Below are 16,112 nucleotides of genomic sequence, written 5' to 3'. Positions count from 1 at the left end.
TTTGTCTTACAGGTGAGAAGCACAAGACGACGTGTAAGTTAGATCTAGCCCTACTAATGAAAAATTCATATAAATTATCGCCTGTTGGTACTTTTTTTGGAGCAAGTTTTTTCATTACAGGAATTAAATCTGTCTGAATTTCATCAATTTCATCTTTTGCAAAAAGGTTTGCTATTTCTCCAGAACTAAGAATATTGTTAAGACTTTCCAGAAATGTTTCGTCCTTAATCTCATTGTCTGTAAAAATAAATGAAATTCCTTGTCCTTCAAAACCTGCGACTCGATAGAGATATTTTAAATCCTCCATTAAATTACCCAAATTGTATGTTCTATAAATATCCGAAAATTAGTTAAATTGTTGATTTATTTATTACAATGTATATATTTGCACCTTGTCATTTGAATTTGGAAAAATTTGTAATTTGCAATAAAAGAAGCTAAACGAGTAAGACTTTGCTTGCCAGAACCACCAACTCCAACTAAAAGGGCATTTCCTCTTGGAGTTCTAACAATTCGAGAAATAATCATTAAATGAACCATACAATCGTGAAAAAAAACTAAATCCATGGCTGCACCTCTGATTTGTTCGCTGTATTGGTCCATAAATCCTGAAAAGTTGTATGTTGGTACTAAGTAAAAAGTAATAATATTGGAAAAACAATTTACCAAATAACTTCTCCTTAAAAAACTCCCAACTCGGTACTTCTTCGTATATTTTTGGAGCGTCAAAAGAAAAATCTTCGGGTTCGTCACCGGTCGGTTCAGGTGGTTCTCTTAAAAAGTCAACCCAATAAGTGGGTTGCTCCGGATATTCGTCGGCAACAGATTCAAGATCTTTTTTTATTTGATTCTTTAAAAGTTGTTGGAACCAATCTCGTTCCTTTGCTTTAATGAACCTTAAAGAAATGGAATAATGGAAAAATGTCAAATGTACATCAATGTCTTAGTACCTGTCAGAAATAACTCTAGTGCACTCATGGCGCCACAACTTCAGTAACGAACTTATAGATCTACATTCTAATTTTTGTACATTCAAAATTCCTTGCCATATTCTAGATAGATCTCTCAAATTAAAAACGTAATGGAATTTAGCTGGGGTAGGCAACATCTTATTTTTTGTTTGCTGCCAAATATTTCTTGTTAAAGGAATAAGATTGGGGACAAAATCGACTATCTCCTGATCAAATCTTTCAATGCAGAAGTATCCACAGGCAATCTGACCTAAAGCAACTGTCATCACAAGAAAGTTCTTGTACGATACCTTTGGGCATACTGAAGATTACATCCATGGCTTTAATACTGGGCAAAGTACAGTTGAAAACACTAAACTGACGCTTTAATCTATGTGGAATATCATTTCTTCCACCTCCTGGATGTATCATTGCAGCAAGAAAATTAACATCTACAATTGATGAAAAGTCTCCCGGTTTATCTAAACTGTAAAAACCTCCACATTCCATTAACTGACGGACAATTTCATTGGTTATTTGGTCACCCCAGTCATTAATAACGGGCATATTGATATCATCAATAAATATTGTAAGGGTTTTACCTGCCGGAGGTCCATATGTTGTGCCAACTCTTTTATCAACGTATGATTCAATAATTCTCTGTTTTAAGGTATATGGGTTATGTAAAACACACAAATTTCGGTTATATTACCTGAACCATATTGGGAGTGGTAGCAAAGGAGAAATTAAAACATTTACTTAATTTATATTCAGGATCAAATTGATGGGTATACCCTTTTATCATTACTGTTTTAGCAGTCCCTTGTTCTCCTGAAAATTAAATATTGTGAATAATATTTTCATATAAATAAAGATAAAGTTACCAATTAACAGCACGGCTTTATTTTGTTTAGCAATGGTATCAATGAGAAAAGCTGTACGAACGTTGTCAACGTTAGGTACTAAAATATTAACAAATTCTATCACAGTATCCGTTGGATAAACAAACTGTTCGACTCTATCAGACCAGTGCTGCCAAGTTCCTGTCTTAGGATTTACAACATATTCAAAAATTGTGTCACTTTCACTGCACTTTGGCCAGTCTAACTTAGATTGGTGCGTTGTAACAAACTCTTCCATCTTGGCTCTGTCATCTAATTCTAAAACTGCTCCAAGTGACCACATTATTGAAAATAAAATTAAACGTTCTAATTGTTTGTCAGTCCACACTTCTACAAGTGTTCTAAATATGTACAAAAAGTAAATAGATACAACACTGTATTACTTGTCTCATCGCCGACGTCTAAAATCCCCCCTAACACATCATAGCACTGACGGATATATAATGCTTCAGTTATTTTCATTTTGGCTTTAAGTCTAACTTGAATAAAAGCGTGTAAGTCTTCATAAATTTTGCCAAATACAACTCTACACACATCACCTTCTTGCTGAGATCTTTTTTTCAACCAAGCCTACAAAATTATTGCCAGTTTCTAAAACCGTATGTTGCAATAAAATTATACCTCTAAGATAGGACTCCACGGTAGAACGGAAGCACTCATAAATACCATGCCCATTCGAGATACAGTGGCCGGACTAGCATTGTCTACGTTATCTGGTTCGAAAACCAGTTTTCCATTAGGGGCCATTACAATACGATCTCCATTAGCCAAAGTTAAAGTTTTATTATCATCTAAGACAGAATTGAGATTCTCTATCCACACCGCATCAACGGGACCATCCAAGACCAACCTTAAAATATAAAAATTTCGACCATCAAATTTAATAATTTCATTAATGTTTGAAGTATTTACCAAACGTAGTCTGTTTTTTTAATCTTTAACGTTCTTCTCCATAAAGTAGAAAATATACCATCAGTCCAATCGTTAGTTGCTACGTCTAATCTACCAAACATCTGAGGAGCTGTTATTGCCTTAAAATTTGATTATAATGAAATATATTCTCTATGAATGTGAAAAGTCGCACTTTTGGATTCATCCTCATTTCTTTGTGTGGTAGTCCTGTTTCAGTCATAGCTTTCATTAAACAATGCATACAGTTAGTTTTTCCTGCGCCCGTCGGACCTTTATGAATACACATAGAATAACTGCTTTAATCAAATTATGTCATCTTGCATTTTACCTAAAACCATGAGTCCATGTCTAACCAACGAAGTTTCGTATAACTGAATTATTTTTAAATTCCATGCTGGATAATTTATTAATTCCATTTTACTACACTGATTAGAAATAGCTTTCTGCAAATCTTTCCAGGAGTGTGTTTGTAACTTAATACCAGGAAACATGTCTTCGATTAATGAAAGAAATAGTGGTTCATCTTCATCAATTAATTTACTTAAATTCATATCTCTAAAAGTATCACTGTATAATATCGACAACTAAAGAACAATTTATAAATAGTAATATTTGTTTCTTTGTCTATGTTCGATGTGCTAAGATCTTAACCATTAAAATATGTTAGCAGCCAGAACATTTTATCGACAACTAAATCGTTTTATAATAAAAAAAAAAAACCGAAAAATTATACCTTAATACTCTCATTACAATGGTTTCTTCAGTATCTGCTGGATGAGCTCTTTTTTGAGCACCTAAAGTACGTAAAACACTCAAAATATTCCGCAACCCAAAATCATAATGTACCTACGATCATGATGCATTGAAGAAAAGTTAAAAAAAAAATAGTCATACTTGTTTTGATAACTGTTCCTCACATAGCTCATACAGAGTGAAAAATTTTCTCGCTAAAATTATATTATCTTTGAAACCACAAGAAGCCAGTTTTACGCGAATAATAATTTGTCTGTCAGGCACCATCATAGCTACACTACGAAACATGATTTTCAGATTCTCTGGTAGTTCTTGACGTCCTGCGTATCCAGGATTCATTGTCAAAAAGATTCCAAATTCTAAATTCATTGAGACGGTGTCTCCATCCCTAGAATAACATTTGTATTTAATAATTCACAGTATGCTAACAACTGTTATACATAAATATAAACGACGGTTTTCTCTCTTTTCGTGCAACTAACACTATATAAATTTGTTGCGCTGCCACTGATAGTACAGGCAGTTCAATACGATTAAACTCATCAAAGCATCCCCAAGTTCCAGACTGAGCCAGTCCCTGAAAAAAATAAAATAGAAACTATGCTTTACTATTTTTAATAAATTTCCTGCCTTAAATATGCGACCTAAACCTCGAAAGTCCATCTGGTCTGAACAGTTAAATACAACGACAAATTTTCCCAAAGTTCTTCCCATATCTTTTGTGGTTTCTGTTTTACCTGTTCCTGCCGGACCTGCTGGTGCTCCTCCCATATTAATCCCTGTTAATGAATTGTGAAAACATTGATTATTGAATAAGTCATAAATGTTACATACAAATGGCCTGCGCTAACGTGATGTAGCAGCGATCTGTTAATGGTGTAATACATAATCTTTCGGTAATTCCCAAATATTCATTTTGATACAAAAAGATGACATCTGTTATTTTCACCAGTACATCATCATTTTCCTCATTATAATAAAATCTGGTTTGCTGTTGCCAATCAAAATCTAGTAAAGTTTTTACTTTCAGCTTGCACATAGTATCAAATATGTCCCTGAAATATTTATTGGTAAGTGTATTATTAGTTGCACTTTGAGTTGACAGCATACCAACTTCATAAATAATACAAAAACTACTAAAAACGTACAAATTTTCTGAAAAAATCGGTAGCAGATATTTTCGTAACCAATTATGAAAGGCATCATTTTGTAAGCTTGGCTCGTTGCACAAAAGGGCTTTTAGTTCATTTTTTAACAGTAGCGCTTAAAAGTAATATAGCGCCCAATATTTCAATCAGGTTCGGCAATAGCAGCGCAAGAAAATTTTCTCAAAATTAGTTAATTCTATTGCCAACTCAAACAGTATTTGTTAATCATCCTGTATAATAATTTTCTCAACGCGAATACACAAAAAGTACAACACAAACATGTCCGATCCTGAAAATCCGTCAGATATTGAGGAAATAGCTATCACAGCAGTGTCTTCATTAATAACCGTCGAAAAATCCAAAGAGTGGCATGATCGCGTACCACCGTTAATTTCATGAAAATTAATGAATTTTAGCAGTAATAGCTGTACGAAACGGAGGACCTTTGAATTGACACCCCCGACGCACCCATTTGTTTTCAATCCCACTTGGATCCAGAGGAAGGAGGGATAAGACCTATAAAAGCCACTGCTCGCCCCAGCAAGAATAGATCAGCACCATACCAGTCATCTGCCTCTTCAGATACCAGTTCGTGTAGTGCAGTCCATGAGTGAAGACCCGTTTCCAGTTCCTTGCATGTTTAAATGTTTTTGTATGTTTTGTGGACTCGATACTGTGCTGTGATTAGATCCAACAAGCGAGCTGTCGCCAGTGAGTTTTCAGTTCTTTTAGAGCTCGTTTCTTCTTACTTTGCAAGGGGAAAGGAGAACACAACAACAAACACAGCTTCCGTTGCCGGTACCACCGTGGTGCAGACAGGAGATACCACCATGTTGGAGAGCGATCTCATCGCCTAACTTCTTAATGCCGTCAACGCGTTGACACACCGCATCGTCGCACTCGAAGAAAAAGTCGTAGCGAAATTCGGCGATGCTGAGATCCCCTCCTCCTCTGCCGAAGATGAGGAATAAGAAGAAGCTCTGATGGAGGTTGCCTTTACGCCCGAGCCCCCCACCACGATGCATCCTGCTTCCCCTAAAACCGGTAACAAGAGACTGCCACCCACACCATCGCCACCGATTTCGCGGCGAAACCTATTCGACTTCTTTAGCGACGTAGAAGACTTCCCTAGGACAAAAACCTACCACGTCCGACGACACCTTCGTTATCGTCGATGATGCTCCCTCCATCACGTCTGCCAATCCCTTAATACCGAGGACCAATCGACGTGGATGGCTAAAGCGCTGAAAAGCGACAAGAAGCCACTACCACCAATTTATAGCGCGAACAACGGGATCGTTATCACCAAAGAGGAAAAAGCAGCCGCCTTCGCTCACAGTCTCGAGATCCAGTGCCAGACGAACATAGATCCTAATGCAGGCGACGAACACATGGACCTCGTCGAAGAAATCGTCGAAGATCTTCGTGAGAAAGAACCCGACGACAACGAAACCAATCCCGACGAAGTCCAAGCCATCATCCAAAGTCTTAAGCCGTGGAAAGCCCCAGGTCCCGATCAGATCCCGAACAAAGCACTGAAGAACAGCTCCGACGAGGCTATCATCGCCTTGGTAGGTATTGTCAGTTTCAGTTCTTTCCACGTAGATGGAAACAAATCAACGTCATTTTCATTCCGAAACCTGGAAAAATCAATCCTTTCCCCAAAATCATCGTCCCATCAGTCTTCTATCGTCGGTGCGGAAGATCGCTGAAAGAGTCATACGGAAGTAGCTTGCCGAGATCGTGAACGAACTAGCATCCTTCGCCACGAGCAGTTCGGCTTTCGACCCCACTATTCCACCTCGCACCAGCTTCTTCGGGTCTCAGAATTCGCAACAAAGTGATTTGAATGGAAACAATTCACAGGTGCAGTGTTTCTCCATGTGGCCAAAGCCTTCGACAGTGTCTGGCATGAGGGACTTGTTTACAAGCTCCACCTTGTAGGCATGCCGTTGGCGATGATACAACACGACAGCGACTCATTTCTGGATCCCGCACTTTTTGTGCCCACATAGGCCACATTTTATCAGTAGAACATCCAATAAGCGCTGGAGTCCCTCAGCGATCAGCGCTCTCTCTCTTGCTGTATGCGATCTTCACCGTAGACATGTCTAAACACCTTCGAACTAGTGTCGCAATCTATGCAGACGACATCGCTGTCCTTGTGCGCTCCAAATCGGCACACAATGTGGCTATCTACTTACAGGTGGCCACTGATGCGCTGGAGGAATGGTGTAGACGCTGGCTCATCACATCCCGATAAAAGCTCTGCGCTCTTCATCACGAAAAGTCGTCAAAGTCCGGTAAGACACGTCTCGATGTTCGGGCAGATCATTCCCTGGCAGGACAAAATAGTCCAGTCAAATTAGCGATCAACCTCGGAATGAGAGATAATAAGCTGAATTTTCGTATATACCTTCATTTTAGCGTTCTAAAAGTTGTCTCAAAAGTCTCATAAAATCTCGTGTCTGCGTCGTAAGTTATTCAAGGTCAAAGGTGAAGAAAAACAGTTTTTTGTGATTATCTCGGTTTCTATTGCTCCAATGATGTTAACATCTATTATCGTAATTGTAGAGCACAAAATTTGGGACAAATTTTATTTGAAACATTTTTTCATGCGCTCAATCGTTTTTGAGATAGAGGGCAGTGAGCGCGCAGCGCTCATCCATACGTACTGTAATGCGATCAACCGTGAATATCTGTGAATACTACCTTTAATTTTGAATAATTTGTATTATTTATCAGTTAATACATTGCATTTAATAACATTTTACATATTTTCAATACAATGATACTTACCTACTTTGTGGAATTAAAAACTCTTTAAATGAAATACTTATTGTATGTATATCTTAATTTATTGAAAGTAGATTTTAAGTAGAAAAATAATTAAGTACTTTATCTTTCAAATGTGTAAGTTTTTATATATTAGATAATATATTACACTTGTTATATTATTATATATCTAAAAGTTATATTAATTTTTTCAAAGTAAAAATTTAAGGAAGTAAAACGAGTTAATGTATTTTAATTTTATCTTTGTTCAGTACCTGTACATTTCTTATGATTGAAATTGAATTGCAGTGAAAATCTAGAAATCTTTAATAATTTAAAGAACAAAAGTATTAATTTTCTTCTTCTTCACCGTCATCTTCTGGACGTTCGGGAATTTCTGTTTCATCGTTATCATCTTCGGTGCCCTGAATCGTTGTTTCCAGACCTTCCAGTTATAATCACGATAAAAAAAATAACTATTTAAAACCTTACACATTTTAAAGATATAAATAAATTGAGATATACAGTAAATATTTCATTAAATGCGTTTTTAATTACACAAAGTAGGTAAGTATTATTCAATGAATATGTTGAAAATATGTAAAATGTTTAAATATAATGTATTAATTGATAAATAATACAAATTTTTCAAAATTCAAGGTAGTATTCATAGATATTCACGGTTGATTGCATTACAGTACGTATGGATGAGCGCTGCGCGCTCACTGCTCTCTATCTCAAAAACGATTGAGCGTATGAAAAAATGTTTCAAATAAAATTTGTCCCAAATTTTGTGCTCTACAATTATGATAATAGATGTTAACATCACTGGAGCAATAGAAACCGAGATAATCGCAAAAAACTGTTTTTCTTCATGTTTGACCTTGAATAACTTACGACGCAGACACGAGATTTTATGAGACTTTTGACACAACTTTTAAAACGCCAAAATTAAGGTATATACAAAAATTCAGCTTATTATCTCTCATTCCGAGATTGATCCCTTTTTTATCCTAAAATGACTGGACTAAAACAAAATTGACTACATTGTAGCCAAGACGAATGAAATCAAAGGCGTCCTGGCGTCACTAATCGACAGACGCAAAATGTTGATCAAGAAAAAATTTCTTTCTATTAAACAATCATTCGCCCCACCATGTCTTATGCCTCAGTAGCCTGGAGCTGCAAGCCTTGCAAAATCCAATTTCATCGTCTGGAAGTCTTCCAGACAAAAGTTCTCAGACAAGCTTTCAGGGCCCCTGTCTCGTCAGGAGTAATCAAATTTTTCGGGAGGCTAACATTCTGAAGTTAATCCGCAGCTTCAAGAGTTAGACGAGGAAGCCTCACAAAGACGCAAGCGGTCCTGCAAAGCGCTGCTTGACGACAAAATCGGTGTGTGATGGAGAAAGTGTTGCAGTAACTGTTTTTGATGCAACGGCACATCCGCCACTACTTCCGTACCTAGAAACATAGAGTACTCATTAATAATGTGAGATTCTGGACACTCAACTGACAGAGTATACGACCGCGTTCCAGGCCGGTCGTAAACGTATGAGATTGAGAAAACTGAAGGAACCGCTGTAGTAGCCAGCGTCTGTGTCGGCAATTACAAGAGACGAGGCATCAGACTTGTATGGAAACCGTAGACGCCAGATTTATTGATGAAATGGGTAAAACGCAGAATGTACTACTCGACGGATGAAGAATTCTCACATTGCTGGACTTACAACTGATTTGAGAGGGAAAACGTTTTGCGTCCAGGATAACCCGCTTCAGGGGTGGGATTTTGTTTCTATAACGATAAAATATTGGTACCGAAAAAATTTGGTCGTCTTTTTCTTTCGTATCTGAAATTTATATTTTCGTCCTTGTCATTTATCGCTTCGTTATCGCTTCGTAACGTATCGGTAGAAACAAAATTCCACCCCAGGTTTTTCGGACATCGCGGCGACGTATATATTGGCGGTATGACGGTAGGTGTTTATAGATGCAGTTCAGCTCTTGGTCCGCATTCCAAGTGCCCAAACGGCAAATGAGAGTCTGCATGGGAATAATAAAATTGCGACCCTTTTCTTGCGGTTTCTGTACTCTTCGACTAATTTCTTCCTCCAGCCCTTCTTGATATCCGGTCGGAACGAAATACGTCATAAATATGCTCACAAAGTCGACCCAAGTGTTCATTTGGTGACGGTTGTTGCGATACCACAGGATTAGCTTGTCCACGCAACAATTCATGCAGTGTTCTCACCAGGTGATGACGGGGTATGGAGTACTCGCCTGCCAGCTCGTGGACCCGTTCTAGGAAAGCGACAGCGTTTGCCTTGCCATAGAAGGAGACGTTCCACTTCCGGATCTGGTTCAGCATATCGGGAATCGACACGCCAGCAGGTGAGCGCTCGAACGGTGGCGGATCGAAGTTCGGCCTACGCGGGACTTCTCTAGTATGCTGCTACACTGGACGTTCAGCTTCCTTTTGGGGAACGTCTATCACGGGTTTCCACATGAATGGTTCGGTTGCTTTACGAGGAATACCTCCGGCAGATTTCCTTATGGGCGGATCGGTTGGGTTTTCGGGTGACATCCGGCTGGAGAGCGCCAGGAGGAAAGTAACGCCAGCGGCGGCGGGTCCTTCCTTCGGAAAGGTCTTCATTCTGTGGTGAAGTTCGTCCAGACTTCCATCAATGGACAGCCCAAACCGTTGCATATCGACCATTAGTTGTGTCTTCTTCAGGGTGCAGATTCATCCCACCCTCGTATCAGCCACTTCTAAACCTACCGTTGCTTCATCCTCGTCCGCGTCGGGCGACTGAGGATCCTTCGGAGGCGGAAGATCACTATCGTCTTCATCGTGCCTGCTCGGGTGCCAAATTTTTGTAACAGATTTTTTCCGTTTTCGGTGCGGGAATGGTCGCAGATGGCAATTCCAGGACTTCCAAGAAAACACTAATAATATGAGAATATTTATTTAACACGCAGCACATGCAACAATCAGCAACTCAAGCATATAGTTGAGGTATAAAGAGTGGACGATGGTTGTGAGGCGGAACGCTGTGTTTAATGCCGAGCGGTGCTAGGTTGGATCGGTAATCCCTCGGTTGATGCTTGTGGGATGGTCGGTTGGAACGGGAATCCTCCGGTTGATGCCTGAAGGCTGAGCGGAATATCCCCCGGTTAACGCCTGGGGGATGTCGGGAAACCCTCCGAGTAATGCCTGGAGGGCGGAAAGTTATATCCCCCGATTGATACCTGGGGGACGGTCGGTCGGGACAGTAATCTTCCGGCTGATGCCTGGAGGCGGATAGAATATCCCCAGTTGATGCCTGGGGGATGTCGGGAAGTCTTCCGGTTAATGCCTGGAGGACGGAAAGGTATATCCCCCTGTTGATGTCTGGGGGACGGTCGGTTGGGACGGTAATCCTCCGTCTGATGCCTGGGGGATGTCGGGAAGTCCTGCGGTTAAGGCCTGGAGGGCGGAAAGTTAGAGGGAAGGGCAGAGCGTACCGGTTTGCCGAGGCACACTCTACTTGTCTGCGGAAAACGGAGAGAATTTATAGCCGGCCTTATCGTCACGTCACGCGACATCAGTCGTGGCCGCCTGTAAGAAGAGGGGTGACCGAACTGGTACGCTGGCTGGAGGGAATCACTCGCTCTTCGGCGGCCGGACGGGAGCGCATCGTTACAAAGTAGAAAGTCACTTTAGTCTCGGTATCACTTAATGTTTTACCACCCGGCAGTGAACCCCGTGGGGAAGCGAAATCGAAATCTGAAAATAGAAGGTTTCATTCAGATCTAGTAGTTTTATCTCAGTATATCTCATGTTCGGCCGAACCCTGAATAGCTGATAATGTGACACACGATTTACGAAGCATCGTCATCTCTGAAAATTTCGTGACCGAAGCGATCCCAGAGCGATTAAGATCGCTAGAAAGCATTATGAACAATAGCGATCGTCTCCGGCCGCCTTTAATTATCCTACGTATCAAGTTGAAGATTTGATATAAAGCATTGGACGCCAAATTAGCAATGCACGACGAAGAACCATTGCGAAAATAAGGAAAGCTACCGCCCACACACTAGGAACCACTACATTCCATCCCCAACTGTGATAAATTCTATAAGATTTATGCCTAGATTTCTTCAGAAAATCGTCGTGATTTATTAGTTGACCGCTAATACTCATAAAATGCATTATTTACTAACTTTATACACTGCTCGAATAGCCTACAGGATCTTTTAAAAATCGAAAACTGCTTTACCTTTGATGAACATGTATTGTTACCATAGTCTCGTAACGAGTTCGTTCTCTTTTAGATAGATCTTTTCCAGTTAAATCGATGAGAGCATTAAGAAGATCCAAAAATCTGGCGTTTGTAATTTTCATAATCATTCTGTCCACTTTCGCTTTTCTAATTGCAACTTCACTTTCTTTGGTCCATAAAATCTGAATACCAACAAGTCCCGCCTAAAAACAGACAATATTATGTCAGCTATTTATGTCAGCAGAGTGAAGAGTTTTGCCATAGTTGAACATATCTGCATAATATACATGTAGTTTATGAATCCGTGTTGAGTTTTTAACTTGGTAGTCAGATTTTCGTAAAAAAATCAAAACTGTATAACAACATATTAAATTATATTATTATAAACAACATACACTTGCGAGCATTGAAATTGGGCCACACAAATCGGGCCACTATTTACATTTGACTTTGAATCAAATTTTCCACCGAACTGTATTACGAGTTACGAAAAACTTCATGAAATTGTTTTGCAATATTCTTTTTTGGGCAAAAAAGAAAATTGTTCAATAACGAAATTTTTTATGTTAACAAAATCAACAATTTAAAGAAGAAAATGATGTTAATATTCGGTGTTGCCACCCCCTAGCTCTAATAACCGCTTGCATTCGTCTATTCATGGACTCAATTAAGGTGACGACAACTTCTTGCAAGATATTAGCCCACTCTTTTTCAATGGATATTCTGAGCTTTTGGAATGACCCAGGATCCGGGATCCTATCTCTAATTCTTCGTTTAAGTTCATCCCACAGATATTCTATAGGATTCATATCCGGGCTACGTGTTGGCCAGTCCAAACACGCTATACGCTATATTTGAATAGTGGCCCGATTTTAATGATCGCAAGTTTATTATAAATGTTATTTAAATTTGTAGTTTATGAATCCGTGTTGAGCTTTTACCTAGGCATTCATATTTTCGTAAAAAAATCAAAATTGTATAACAACACTTTACAATTTAACTTTGAAATTGCAAAATCGAATGCTCTGCAACCTTGAAAACGTTTTAAGGTTGTCGGAAACATGGTTAAATTGTTAATCAAAATTTATCCGTTTACAACCCCCTTAAAAACTAATGACATCATCTCAAAATTTTACCAAATAAGTCTAAAATGTGCAAAATATCATAAATCTATACTTGTCATTTACCACTCCATTCATATTTGTTAGAATTGCTTTTACAGGGTGACTAAAAAAATTAATAACTGATGAGTCAATATATTTTATTGATCAAATCAGAAACTGCATAATCGATTGCTTTGAAATTTTGCAGACCTTATAAAGACGTCCTAAGCATGGTAAATTTGTAAACAAAATGTATCTGTTTATCCTCCCAAAAAATTGATGACGTCAGTTCAAAATTTTTCCGAATAAATCCTATCGAAAATGTGCAAAAAAAATATGAGTGGATGAGTCTATATTTGTGATTTATCTTACATCCATATTTTTAGAATTGCTTATATAGCATGTTTCAAAAAAATTAATGAACGAGTCAATTTGTTTTATTGAATAAATAAGGAACGGATGGCGGGCAGGCAAGCAGACAGGCGGGCAGACAGACAGGCAGGCAGACGGAAACGCACTTTTTCATACTTTAATAAGTATCATGACCCATCGAGAAAATATGAAAGCAACCAGTCGCCCAATGGACTTCATCATAATCTTCCTTAGCTTACTCTAGGGATGTAAAATATATTTAGAAAAGTACACATCACATGCCCACATTCGTGGACCACAATTTTTGGAATTAGGTCTTCAGCTTTGTCGTGCAAGTTTATTTTGTACATGTTGTAACCGAACTATTTATTGCATGAAACCATACATATATCTTTGCTATCTTTACAATAGCATTATTTTTAAAGATAAATAGTAAGAGGGATAAGTATTCCACAGTCTAGGCAACAAAAGCAACAGTGTCAATAAAATCAAAAAGTGAATTGATAAAAAGTGCTTCATAACTTACCTGAGCACATAGTGGTATAAAGCCCTGAATAAAGTCGTATTCTGGATCTGATAAAAGTTGTGCTTGTCCTGCGATTACAGTTTTTACTGTTTCTTTAACCATTTCTAGCAGAGTGTTCAGCCAAATTTCGACGCCACCAGCGCACACAACGGGTTTCTCAAAGTTAACTGATTCACCCAGATCAGACAACATGGCTATAATAGTATCATTTTTTTTGGGGTCAAATTCCACTCTGTATACTGCATCAAATAAACTGGGTAGATGATTTTGAATCGACGTTGGATCTGAGCTTTGTCCCAAAATTTCCAACAAAACTGGGTCTGATATAAAGAAGAACCGTGGAAAGCACAATCTTTTGGACTCTGATTTTAAAATATCAATAGATAAATAAATTAGTATTTTTGCTAGATGTTCGTCACCTAAGTATCCAGTTAAGCTCTTTTGGCAAGTTTCAAGTTGCTCTAAAAGATGAGGTAAGAGCTGGCCCATTGTTTCATCTCCCGTACAACATTCAACCGCGTTGGGTAACTCATGAGCTCGCGTCATAATTTTTATCCATGATTTGTCAATATTCTGCAAATAAGATACAGCAAAGTTCTTGTATTTGTTAAACATATATCAAATATTACGTTGAATCGTTTTGCTTCTCCAGGAAGTTGTTTGGCAATGTCTCCACCTACAAAAACCGCTTCTAAATAGACCCATAAATTTTGCACTATTAACCACTTTTCTAGAATTTCGGACGTATCAACAAGTTTGTGAACCCAAGTCTGAATATCTTTTTTGAAAGGCGCATTGTACCTAAAATATGAACTCGTCTTTGTTTTCAACTTTTCTGTTAATTTGTTTTTAACGTACCTGTTACTCAGTAAGGAATTCATTATCATTAAGCTATCTTCGAGTGCCATAATAATTTCACCAGTTTCTGTACCTTTCAGGAGAAGTTCTCCTCTGGTCTTAAATTGGGAGAAAGATAATTCGACTATAGACCAATCGGCAATAACTTGTTTTAATTTTGCCTCAATATCTTTTTCTTTAACAGCACTTATGCATATATCTTCTACGTCATCTTTAAACTGAAGTAAAGGCGCCTCCATAACATTTCTTAATGTAAAAGTAGGAGAGTCAATATCAAACGAGTAACCAGTGACCGCAGTAATCCTTTTCCAATGTCTTTCTTTCATGGCTTTATTAGCCATAAGCTCTAATAGCGGACATGTTTCAGAAAAATCGTCGATTTTTTTCTTTAGATCCAAAAAGGCAGGCCAGTCCTTCATTCCCTTGGGCAGCTTGCGGCACCTTTTGTAGAGATAATATTAAAGTTATTATAATACAAATAAATATAATAAGGTTGTTTATTATACCTGTTTTGGAACTCTTGAAGTTCGGCAAAAATAACTTCTGTGTCCACATCAACCCAAAGAATGTCAAAGTATCCGTCAATACTGTGGTTTACGGCTAAATATAAACCATAGAGTTTATTCAAGAGGTTAAATTCTTTTTTGCGTTTATGTAAAATGGGATAATCATTAACTTCTAAACCAAAAAGTTTTTCTCCACTGCTATACATTTCAAATTTACGCCACAATTCATCAAAGCGATCTTGAAAAGCAAGCACTCTATCACTTGCCTCACGTGCTGACAATCCTGGTATCATAGGACCATTCAATTCAAAGTCTATGTCAAAAGCTTCAACTTCATCCCTAAATTTTGAAACACCTTCCGTTAATTCCTCCAACAAAGGACCTTGCACCTCGCATATATTTTCTTGAACAGTTTTTGCCTAGGAAATGATATCTCATTAATTAGGTTGTCTAGTATAAGTGTCACAGTCTTACGTGATTAACCATGTTGTTAAAATTAAATCTAAGAGATTCCACTCTTTCTGTATCTTCTTTGGGAATATCAATTTTGTATTTACTAAATATGTTGTAAGCTTCTTCCATTGTTATTAGATCCAAATCTATTTCGATAAAGTTTTCTCTAATTAATTCTAAACATGCCATGGCAAGTCTGCAGTCGTCCAGATCTTTTATTGGTTTATTTAAAACTTTTTCTCTATTTTTGATAAAGTCGACCAGTTCCAACAATTTCCCTCTATATCTTTTTCCTAGATTTTTTCCTAAGATATGTTTCCATGCATCTGATTCGACAAGTAATGCTAGTTTAAATTTTTCTGTAAGTTTTAAGAATTATAAGAACTGATAAATTAATTTGCTTTTTATACCCATATCAATTTGTATGGAATCCACAATATGATATGCAGGTAAGTCTCGGATCATGTCGGCTCTGTTTTCAAAGCTTTGGAATTTTTCCGCTATTTCTACTGTTAATGGATTTTGGTTACAAAACTCTTCAATTTCATCGTCTCTGTTTTCTGCCCACAAATATGAATAATCCAGATATTTCTGC

At 38.0% G+C, this 16,112-nt stretch overlaps 1 protein-coding gene across 1 annotated transcript in view; it reads right to left on the bottom strand.

Moving 5' to 3' along the window:
* The window catches only part of LOC135135002 (dynein axonemal heavy chain 8), a 37,689-nt gene that overhangs the window by 6,625 nt on the left and 14,952 nt on the right, over positions 1 to 16,112 (bottom strand). The window contains exons 17-41 of the mRNA XM_064063933.1: positions 15,928 to 16,108; positions 15,539 to 15,876; positions 15,065 to 15,483; positions 14,559 to 14,999; positions 14,330 to 14,501; positions 14,120 to 14,273; positions 13,701 to 14,062; positions 11,697 to 11,902; positions 4,352 to 4,572; positions 4,148 to 4,296; positions 3,958 to 4,094; positions 3,659 to 3,905; positions 3,498 to 3,610; positions 3,093 to 3,319; positions 2,937 to 3,034; positions 2,765 to 2,883; positions 2,474 to 2,702; positions 2,236 to 2,422; positions 1,835 to 2,182; positions 1,663 to 1,781; positions 1,274 to 1,610; positions 951 to 1,221; positions 667 to 896; positions 392 to 608; positions 11 to 329 (exon numbers count right to left, since the gene is read on the bottom strand). Of these exons, the coding sequence (XP_063920003.1) occupies positions 11 to 329; positions 392 to 608; positions 667 to 896; positions 951 to 1,221; positions 1,274 to 1,610; positions 1,663 to 1,781; positions 1,835 to 2,182; positions 2,236 to 2,422; positions 2,474 to 2,702; positions 2,765 to 2,883; positions 2,937 to 3,034; positions 3,093 to 3,319; positions 3,498 to 3,610; positions 3,659 to 3,905; positions 3,958 to 4,094; positions 4,148 to 4,296; positions 4,352 to 4,572; positions 11,697 to 11,902; positions 13,701 to 14,062; positions 14,120 to 14,273; positions 14,330 to 14,501; positions 14,559 to 14,999; positions 15,065 to 15,483; positions 15,539 to 15,876; positions 15,928 to 16,108 (5,841 nt within the window). The remainder of the gene's footprint in view (positions 1 to 10; positions 330 to 391; positions 609 to 666; positions 897 to 950; positions 1,222 to 1,273; positions 1,611 to 1,662; positions 1,782 to 1,834; positions 2,183 to 2,235; positions 2,423 to 2,473; positions 2,703 to 2,764; positions 2,884 to 2,936; positions 3,035 to 3,092; positions 3,320 to 3,497; positions 3,611 to 3,658; positions 3,906 to 3,957; positions 4,095 to 4,147; positions 4,297 to 4,351; positions 4,573 to 11,696; positions 11,903 to 13,700; positions 14,063 to 14,119; positions 14,274 to 14,329; positions 14,502 to 14,558; positions 15,000 to 15,064; positions 15,484 to 15,538; positions 15,877 to 15,927; positions 16,109 to 16,112) is intronic.

The sequence above is a fragment of the Zophobas morio genome, unplaced genomic scaffold (genome assembly GCF_036711695.1).
Source record: "Zophobas morio isolate AGI-343-1 ecotype UQ-CSIRO unplaced genomic scaffold, CSIRO_AGI_Zmor_V1 ptg000024l, whole genome shotgun sequence".
Lineage (NCBI taxonomy): Eukaryota > Metazoa > Arthropoda > Insecta > Coleoptera > Tenebrionidae > Zophobas > Zophobas morio.
Note: the sequence above shows the minus strand (reverse complement) of the source record. Positions and strands in the feature narration are given on the sequence as shown.